Source organism: Zea mays, chromosome 1 (genome assembly GCF_902167145.1).
Source record: "Zea mays cultivar B73 chromosome 1, Zm-B73-REFERENCE-NAM-5.0, whole genome shotgun sequence".
Lineage (NCBI taxonomy): Eukaryota > Viridiplantae > Streptophyta > Magnoliopsida > Poales > Poaceae > Zea > Zea mays.
In genome coordinates, this window is record NC_050096.1 from 147,875,644 (window position 1) to 147,885,847 (window position 10,204).

At 45.1% G+C, this 10,204-nt stretch overlaps 1 protein-coding gene across 7 annotated transcripts in view; it reads right to left on the bottom strand.

Annotated features, from left to right (window-relative positions):
- LOC103639340 (putative ribonuclease H protein At1g65750) overlaps nt 1–9,864 on the bottom strand; it is a 30,841-nt gene extending 20,977 nt beyond the window's left edge. For 3 of the 7 annotated variants that reach the window (XR_004855330.1, XR_559390.4, XM_008662123.3), the window contains exons 1-3: nt 9,690–9,851; nt 9,502–9,588; nt 9,275–9,408 (exon numbers count right to left, since the gene is read on the bottom strand). Coding sequence is in view for 5 of the 7 variants with exons in the window: in XM_008662123.3 (XP_008660345.1) it covers nt 9,275–9,408; nt 9,502–9,588; nt 9,690–9,738 (270 nt within the window). In the remaining 2 variants the exon portion in view is untranslated. Of the gene's footprint in view, nt 1–318; nt 8,640–9,274; nt 9,409–9,501; nt 9,589–9,689 lie in introns of those variants that run through there. The other 4 variants (XM_023301297.2, XM_008662119.3, XM_008662112.4 and 1 more) reach the window with 2 other exon arrangements.
- Between the last annotated feature and the right edge of the window lie 340 nt (nt 9,865–10,204).

Sequence of the window (10,204 nt, forward strand, 5' to 3'; positions counted from 1 at the left end):
CTTCCGCCACCAGCGTAGCCTCCCCAATGCTCTTGCTACTACCACCACCTCCACTATTTGGCATCATCGTCTCGAGCACCCTGGACCTGACGTGATGTCCCAGCTTTCCAGCCGCTCAGATATCTCCTACAACCGAGGTTCCTCTGAGCGCCTCTGTCATGCTTATCAGCTCAGCCGTCACTCTCGTCTTCCTTTCTCCACCTCCACGTCCCGGGTTGCTCAGGCCTTTGATCGTGTCCATTGTGATCTCTGGACTTCTCCTGTCCTCGGCCTCTTTGGCTACAAATACTACCTGGTCATTCTGGACAACTTCTCTCATTTTCTTTGGACTTTCCCACTTCGGCTAAAGTCCGACACGTTCACCACCCTTGCCCACTTCTTCGCTTGGGTCTCCACCCAGTTCTGTCGCCCGATCTGTGCCCTCCAGTGTGATGATGGCCGCGAGCTCAACAACGCCTCTCGCACTGTACAGCACAACCCCCTCTTACAACCACCTCCGCGTGTTCGGTTGTGCCTGCTATCCCAACACTTCTGCCACCGCTTCCCACAATCTATCTCCTTGCTCCACTCGTTGCCTATTCCTTGGTTACTCCCCTGACCACAAGGGGTATCGCCGTCTTGACCACGTCTCCCACCGCATCATCTCTCGTCACGTTGTTTTCAACGAAGATGTGTTTCCCCTTGATGGCTCCTCCCCACCCACCGATCTCGACTCCCTCCTTGAGTCCGATCCGGTTCCCCCTCCACCTCAGGTGCCCTGCCTTACACCGTTGCCTGTGCCATGCACGGCTCCACTGCCTCCGGACATGCCTCTACCCACGCCACATGCGGCCTCGATACCTTCGCTCGAGCCTCTACCCTGCCCTGCCTTACACCGTTGCCCGCGCCATGCGTGGCTCCACTACCTCCGGACATGCCTCTACCCGCGCCACGTGCGGCCTCAATACCTTCGCTCGAGCCTCTACCCGCGCCTCGTGCGGCCCCGTCGACCCCGCCTGTGGGACGTGCGGCCCCATTGACCACGCCTCCCCAACCCATTGGGCCAATATCGGACCCCCACCCATGACCGCGCTCATGCAAAAAATACACCCTTCATGCCATCTCTACTATCGCCTCCTCTACATCTAGCTACCTCTGCCCGAGCTCGATCATGTTGCCATGTCCTCCCCCAACCAACTTTGATCGAGATCAACTACCACCATGCCTTCTTGAAGACTCTATTGCTTGTCACTTGCCCCACCCATTCTCCCAATCTGTGTAGCCTCCCTATCTGTCCTCTGCCCAGGATTCGACCTCCCTAGTGCAGTGTTCCATGAGCTCGTCCTCCCAAGTTGTTTCCGCTCATGGTGTCTTCCCCCTCCTAGTGCCTTCCTCACTTGTGCGATCCCCCACCATCATTCCCACGTGCAAACCCCCTCAGCCCTAAGCTCACCATCTGCTCACATCTCTTATTGGTGATGAGAGAAGACGAGAGAAAAGGAAAAAACTGCTACATTAATGACGAGAGGGTCACAAGTGTTAGCGTCTAGTAGAATGAATTTGAGGGCCCTGATTTGAGGGTCATTAGTCTCAAATCAAAAGTAGGGCCCCTAATTTAAGATCTCCTACTAGAGTTGCTCTTAAGATAGCAGATCGATAAGAGATTGTTTAGGAGGTTTGTCTACATGTAACTAAGCCTAAATAATGTATGGTGAACTCCCGTCCTAGAAAAAGTTTCTAAGTTGAGGTTCTGCGTAATGCTAAAGCTCTATTCAATATGGCAGTGGTCTCAATCATTGGTAATGGAGAAAAAATTGTGTTCTGGAAAGATAGGTGGCTGGATGGGAAAAACATTGTCGAACTAGCTCCTTTTTTTCTCGAAAATGCAAGAGAACTGTGCCTCGTTATATTAAGAAGAAAAGAAACAATGGTAAAAAAACCTGATACAAAGGTCTCCTTAAAGAGGCCAAAAACACAGAAAACTGAAAAAAAATCCATCAAACACACCCAAGAAACAACCTCAAGTCTTCAGGAAGGAGGGCAGCAAGGTATGAAAGACCTTTAGCCCCAGCCACTTCCCAAAACTGCCTCTCCTCCCTAGCTAACCTAAGGGGCAAGGTCAAACTAGGACTACAACCATCAAAAACACAACTGTTTTGGAGTTTCAAAATTGTCCATGCCCCCAAGGCAACAAGGGAGTTGAGACCCTTTCCAGGTAGACCAGTGACCGTTCCTGAGATTTGCTCCCACCAAATCATGAAGGAAGAAAGCCCTAGCTGAGGAGCCAGTCTTTCAAAACCAAAAGATTTCAGGTGGTTAAACCAGAACACTCTTGTGAACACACAAGAGACAAGGATATGGTCAAGAGTTTTAGCTTCCTAATCACATAAGGGACACCTAGCTGGGTGATCCAAACCTCTCTTAGCAAGCCTATCAGCGGTCCAGCATCTCTTATTTGCAGCCAGCCAAAGGAAAAACTGATACTTTGGAGGTACCCAGGTTTTCCAAACTAGATGGTAATGACCAAAGAATATTGAACCAGCAAAAAGACCTCCATAAGCCAACTTAGCTGAATATTTGCCATCTGCAGCAATACTAAATACATGTTTATCTTCCACTTCAGGCTGCAGCACTATTTCTGATAGAAGCTCCCAAAGGTTTAGGTAATCCACTAAAGCTCCAACAGACAGGGCACCCTTTATATCAGATATCCATTTTCTGTTGGTTAGAGCCTCGAGGACAGTTCTCTTATTAGAAATCCTTTTAGGAACGATGGCAAATAACCTAGGAGCCAGATTGCTCACTTTCTGACCTAAGAGCCATTTATCAATCTGTAACAGGGTGTGTGCTCCATTTCCCACTTCTGAAACCAACACAGTGGAGAAAAAATACCTTGCCTTTTTAGGAACTTGTATAGGAAGGTTTGCCCAAGGCCTGCCTGGATCAGTTTTATGTAGCCACAACCATCTCATAAGAAGTGCCCAGCATAATTCCTTCAAGCTAGATATTCCCAAACGTCCCAACTGGAGAGGTCTGCACACCCTCCCCCAGGCAATCAGACAGTGTCCTCCCTTGACATCTTTACGACCTTTCCAAAGAAACCCATTTTTATCTTATCAGCTTCCTCTAATGCCCAAGGAGGAAAATCAATGGTCGTAGCTAGATAGACAATCATACTGGTGAGTACATGTTGTACAATAATTCTCCTACCAGCTCTAGTCATAAGATCAGTTTCCAACTTGGAAGACGGTCAATACTGTCTATGATTGATTGAACCTATTCCTTGGTCAGCTTGTGAAGGGAGAGAGGAAGTCCAAGATATTTGCAAGGGAAATCAGACCTCTCACATGGCAATAAATTCTGGACCATCAGTAATTCATCCTCAGAGCACTGAATGGGGTAAGCATTAGATTTCTGCTCGTTGTTACGGAGGTAACGGAGCCCAGAAGCCTTCCCAAACAAGTCCAAAATACTCATTAAAATGGAGATATCTGCAGCCGAGGGACTCAGAAAAAGAACAATATCATCAGCATACATAGAGATCTGATGGAGTTTAGATCTTCTAGACAGTTGTTGCATCGACCCAGATTCTTCAGCCCTAATAAAGAGAAGGCCCAATATATCCAATACTAAGATAAATAGCATCGGGGAAAGAGGGTCCCCTTGTCGAAGCCCTCTTCTGTGAATAATCTTCCTCCCAAGATACCCATTTAGTAAGACTTGAGTAGAAGATGTCAGTAGCCCACAAATAATATCCCTCCAAATTTACCTGACTACTTCAAGACCTCAATGAGAAAAGGCCACGAGACCGAATCAAAGGCCTTGGTGATATCAAATTTAAGGAGCAAACTAGCTTGTTATGTCGATGTAAGAATCTGGAAGTTTGTTGCACCAACATGAAATTATCTTGAATAAACCGTCCTTTTATCCTCACTTGTTCAAAATTATTGCAAAGAAATTAGTCAATAAGAGAATGGTTGTTGAAGCCATGAGCATCCGAAAATGGGTGTCTGATATAAAAGGAGCCCTAACAGTTCAAGTTTTGGAGGAATATATTATGATCTTCGACCAAGTGGAAGGAACTAGCCTACAGCATGGGATCCCTGACACATCCAGGTGGAAATTAACTCAATCAGGAGACTATAGCAGTAAATCATCATACAGGGCATTCTTCACAGGATCCATCCATTATGCACCCTCGAAAAGGATATGGAAGAGTCGGGCTCCCCTTCGCTGTAGATTCTTCAGTTGACTGGTGTTCAAAAAAAGATGATGGGCTACAAATCGGTTGGCTATAAGAGGATTGCCCCATCCAGATGCATGTCCCCTTTGTGATCAGGAAGATGAAAATATTTAACAACTACTACTTTACTAGTGAGATGCATTTTCTCTAGGCAGCTCTAGTGTTCTATTTTTCAGGCACTAAAGCTTACAGACTTGGTACCGAGCATGTCTGAATCTTCCTTCCCCATGTGGTGGAGAAAAGTGACTAGGCTAGTACCAAAGGAAAGGAGGCAGGGGCTGAATTCCCTTATCATCTTAACTACTTGGGAGATTTGGAAGCATAGAAACTCTTGCGTCTTTGAAGATGCAGAGCCTTGCACACCTGTCCTGATCACATAGATAGTGGAGAAATATCGGTTATATGGTGGACTGGTGCTAATGATTTCAAGTCGCCTGGTCGCCTGGTCGATCCCTGGGACCGACCAGGCGACTAGTCGCGATTAGGCGACGACTAGGGGTACTCGACTCCTAGTCGGTCCTAGTCGTTCCCTAGTCGTCCTAGTCTAGTAGTTATACTTATATAGCTATATATATAAATGTACATGTATACAACTACATTATATAAATTAGAAAGTCACTACTTAGCACAGGCTTAGGATTAGAGCAGCCAGCAACCATCCACTAATTTGGCAGAACTGCAGAGAAGGGGGAGATGGGGGGAGAGCAGGAGGAACCTTGAGATGACGAGCTCATCTCCTCAATGGTGCAGGTCTGCTGGAGCTTGGGAAGGGGCAGGGTGGAGACTGCAGCTGGTGAACCTTAAGACAGTCGCCACAGGTGGAGACTGCAGCAGGCGGTGAGCTGTAGGTCTAAAGGGGCAGCCACCGGCGACCAAGTGTGAATAAGGGCTGGAACAATCGAGCTAGCAAGAGAGGAGAGTAGGAGACGTAGTGCACTGTTTGGCGGCTAGGTATTACAGAGGAGAGGAGAGGGTAGTCTAAAGTATACTGTAGATGGGCTGAAAATGGCCCAATAACAAAACCCTAGCCAGGACGACCAGGAAACAGTAATCGGGCGATTAGTTGCCCTAATCGGCGATTAGTCGCCCTAATCGGCGATTAGTCGGACGACCAGGACGACCAGCCTATCTAGTCGAGTCGTTCAGCTAATCGAGCCCAAATAGCCGATTAGTCGGACGACTTGAAATCATTGATCTGAGTAGGCCCTATTGGTCTGCTTCCTAGCTAGAATGTCGTTTGAGGGTCTAGTTTGTAACCCTGTAACAACCTGAGACTTTTGTTTCTCAGGCCTTGTTTGAGTGGGTGAGGGTCTTGTGGTCTTATTAACGTTTTTAGTTGTCCAGTTGTGACTGGACTTCCTTTTTCTTCTTCTTCTTAATGAAATGACACGCAAACCTCCTGCGCTGTTCGATAAAAGAAACTATTTAAACAGTAGACCAATCTAGTTGCGTCATCCCCATGCTTTAGCATCTAGTTCGCAGTGCATCACCGCAAGCCCCTAAGCCATGGCCTTAAGGTCTGGGACCACATCCAGATAGTACTCACAATTAGGCTATCTCCAGCGGCGTCCTCTATATTCATCCTTTATATCCGTCCTTTACAGTCTTCTCTAAAAGATTCTCTCCTCTATATCTTATTCCTCTCCGGCAGCGTCCTCTATACGTAAATACCTATATTAGATACATATTTTACTTTTGATTTTTGTATGTATGTATTTTTCATACTCTCAAATGCTTTATACATGTTTTAGTTTTGCTAAATCTGTTGTTTAAAGTATTTAAATGGATAGAGGAGAGTAGAGGGAATTTCTATATAGAGGACGGAGAGATGTCTTATATATTTAGAATATTGTTTAGAGGACATTGCTGTAGCGATAGAGGACGAAAATCTCCCCTAAATATAGGGTACATAACCCTTTAGGGTTCATTGCCGGAGAGAGCCTTACAGTCTATCCCTCTAGTCACCCTCCACCATCTTAGTTCTCATATGATAAGTATTGCTTTCACACTTCATTCTGCAAGCTGATTTATGTTTTCATAAGCCATTACAGGTGCCATTTTATAAGCAAAGAAAAACTTACTTTTGGAATGGCCACAGTTTGGATGGCAGCTAGGAAATAGGGTATCAAGGTCAAGCCTCAACTACTACTTGCTTCAAAGATTAGATGGGGACAAAAATAAAAATATTGCTTTCTTTGAAGTTTACTATGCCAACCTTTACATAAGAGACCCTTCTTACATTTACCTCTTGCACAAGATAGTAACAAACCATGCAACAAACTAACAAAATCATCTAACAACCATATATTGCTAGCTTATCCAACCATTTTTTTTCTCGAACGCGCAAGAGACATGCGCATCTTTTCATTAAGTAGGAAGAGAACAAGATCCAAAATGGATCAGTATCAGTACAAGAAGACCCCCATTACGGTGGTCGAAAACAGAGAAACAAAAATACATCCATAAATAAAAGGAAACAGAAACTACTTTGACCTAAAGACCTGGGATTGGGGCTGTTAAGAGATCTAAGTTTGTAGCCCCTCCTAACACCCACAGGTCCCTTTCCTCCTCGGTTCTCTTGATGGCTTCATTAAGGCGGGGAGAAAGGCCGTCAAAAACACAGGCGTTTCGGTGTTTCCACAATATCCAGAGGCCGAGACTGATAAGCGAGTTTAGTCCTTTTCTGGCAATTCCATGCAACTGATCACTACATCTTTTCCACCAGATCATGGTATTCTCTTCATAGACATAAGGAGTGAAATTCTGGAGGTTAACCTTTGTCAGCAGCTTGAACCAGTAATTTCTTGCAAACACACATCTCACGAGGAGATGGTCAATGGTTTCCATTTCCTGGTCACAAAGGGGGCACTGATCAGGGTGATCAAGCCCCCTCCTCTGAAGTCTGTCAGCTGTCCAACATCTCTGTAGCGCCACAAGCCATAGGAAAAATTTGCATTTGGGGGGGGACCAGGAGTGCCAAACCCTGTCACAATGCTCAAAATATGTTGATCCAATAAATAAACTCTCGTAGGCTACTTTGGCAGAGTATTTGCCATTATGGGCAAACCTAAAGATGTGTTTGTCCTCTCTATGAGGGTTTATGTTTACTGTGGTAATAGCATCCCAAAGATCAAGATAATCAGCTAGGACCTCCACAGTGAGAGCTCCTTGGATATCATTTAGCCAACTTCTATTTGCTAAAGCTGTCTGAACAGTTCTACTGTTTTGAATTCGCCTTGGCACAGCTAGTAGCAATCTGGGTGCAATATCCATCACATTTCGTCCATGAATCCATCTATCTTCCCAAAAGAGTGTCGAGTGTCCATTGCCAATTTCCGTGTGAGTGGCAGCATGAAAGACGGATTTCACCTTGGAAGGAAAATGCATAGGGAGTCCTGCCCAAGGTTTATCAGGTTCCACTTTAGTCAGCCACAACCATCTCATTCTCAAAGCCCAACCAAGTTCTTTAAGGCTGTAAATGCCCAATCCTCCCAACTCAACTGGCCTGCACACTCTACCCCAAGCCACCAGGCAGTGTCCCCCTCTGACTTCTTTTTTTCCACGCCACAGAAATCCTTTCCTGATTTTATCAATATCCTTGAGAACTCTTGGATGTAAGTCCACTGCCATTGCAAGGTAGATGATCATTCCTGTCATAACGTATTGGACTTGTACTTTTCTTCCAGCTCTAGTCATCAAGTCAGCTTTCCACCCCGGGAGCTGGTCAGCAATCTTGTCGATTATGAATTGAGTTTGATTTCTGGAAAGCTTGCTCAAAGACAGGGGCAGGCCAAGGTATTTACAGGGGAAAGAAGAGATCTCACAGGGGAGACACTCCTGAAGGGTCGCCACTTCCTCTTCCCCACATCTAATTGGGTACACACTGCTTTTTTGGATGTTGGTTTTCAGCCCAGAAGCTTTTCCAAAGCTTATCCAACCATCAACTCAACTGTCCTTTACTGTGTTGGAATTGCAATGCTAGTGTTTAAAATTCAAGTGAAAGGAAGCAACTATAAAATCAACAAAACACAAAAAGGTTGATAATCAATCCTGTTTGAATTTGACGAGTTACAAAGAAAATTTGTAGGAGCCACAAAACGGAGGAAAGGACCTCTAAATGAGTGTATGGAACACAGGAAGAGCCAATTACTTTCCTTGGAATACTGTAGCTAGATGCTCCTTTCACAGATAACCAAAAGCACACTCCTGAACAGAATGTATGCAGAAGCACAGAAGAGATAGATTCCTTTTCCTTTGCAGATGCCTGAACAGAATGTATATGGAAGAGAAAGAACAAGGAGGCACACCGATAGTTGATCTATCGCCTTCATTGCTGCCCCATGGTGATCTACTGATCTCATCCCTACCACCGTCCCAGGAACCACTGAGTCCTAGTCTCCATGTTGGACTGCTACCCCTGTACCCAGCACATGTGATCACTGATTGCTTTACTTCTCAACACCAGATCAAATCAATGAGGATGGAGTTCGATAAGTGCTTAATTGATGCAGTAAAATGGAGAGAATCAGAACAAAGAACTGAGGAGTGCACTATATCGCAGTGGGGAAAGAGCATATGCCTTATACTGTGTACTGAGTAGATGAGCACCATTGGTAGACAAAGAATTAAGAACATGGGTAAAAGAAAATGGGCCCTTTAACTTCCATCCCTTTTCCAGTTCTCTTTTTCCCACCTTCATTCCTTTCCTATTCCTAGGTTTACATCAATTCCTGTGTTTTCCATTCCTAAGTTCCAAACAAGAACTTAACTCAGAATGAAATCCCGTCAGAAAAATTAGCCTGAATAAATCATCAGTTATCTAGCTACAGGAATCCAGCAACATTTAATTGTTCAAATATCTGGTTTCCAACATTTCTGGCCTAAGAATCAACTGGTGCATTTCATTTCCTCCCAAATCCTCACGATTTCCTACTAATAGTAAATAAACTTACATAACATTTCCACCATTCATCAGTTTTACTACATGCACTAAGCAATGTTCTAGGAAATCGAATCTGGCAAATGCTGGAAACAATAATTTCCAGCCCTCACCTGCTTCAGTGTGGCGCACTCGATGTCCAGCGTGGCAATCCTTCCCTGCTTCTCGGCCATCTGCATGCCTACCTTAGCCCTCGCTGTGGCCAGCCGCTCGGCCTCCTCGCTCGCCTGCTTTGCTTGCGCCATCACTGAAAAGAAAAACACCAGGCAAAGTCAACACCCGAGACAAAGTTCGCGTACGTTGCGAACCCGGGAAACCAATAACCAACACTTGTCTGTACCTAGCGCGACATCGCTGTCGTGAGCGTCGATGGCTGTACGCTGCTGCTGCTCCTCGACAGACCGCTTCGCGGCGTCGTCCTCCAGATCTGCGTCACATCACGCAACCATCACGATGGTGGCGGAACGATATCGGGCATATGTGAGAAATGGACAAGGAATTTGGGTTGCGATCGCGAGATGCACGCACCGTTCATGTAGGAGCGGAGAGATTTCATGCTCTCCAGGTACTCCTCCATGTCTTACCGGATGGAGCGGCGGGGCGACGGCGGCAAGGTCGGTGGAGAAGACGATGCAGCTAGTTGTTGAATTACGAATCGGCCAGTCAAAAGTCAAATCGGCTTGAATGGGAAGAAAAGAACTGTCGTTTTTTAATCCTCTATTTTTTAGCTAGTTTGGAACCTCATTTTCCTAAGTATTTTTCATTTCCAAGAAAAATTAGTTCATTTTCCTTGGGAAATTGGAAATCCCATAGAAAAATTGGGATACCAAACTAGCCTTTAAGGACCAATTTGTTTTAGCTTTTTTTAGATGTTGTGCTTCAGCTTTTGATTTTTGATCATTCAAAAATGAAAAAACTTTTGGAAGTTAAAAATCATAAGCTTGTTTGGCTTTTAGGGTGTATTTGGAAGACTCCAGGTTCCAGCTTCATCAGTGGAACTGTAATTTATAATATTAATTTTAATGGTTTTAAAAATATTTTTA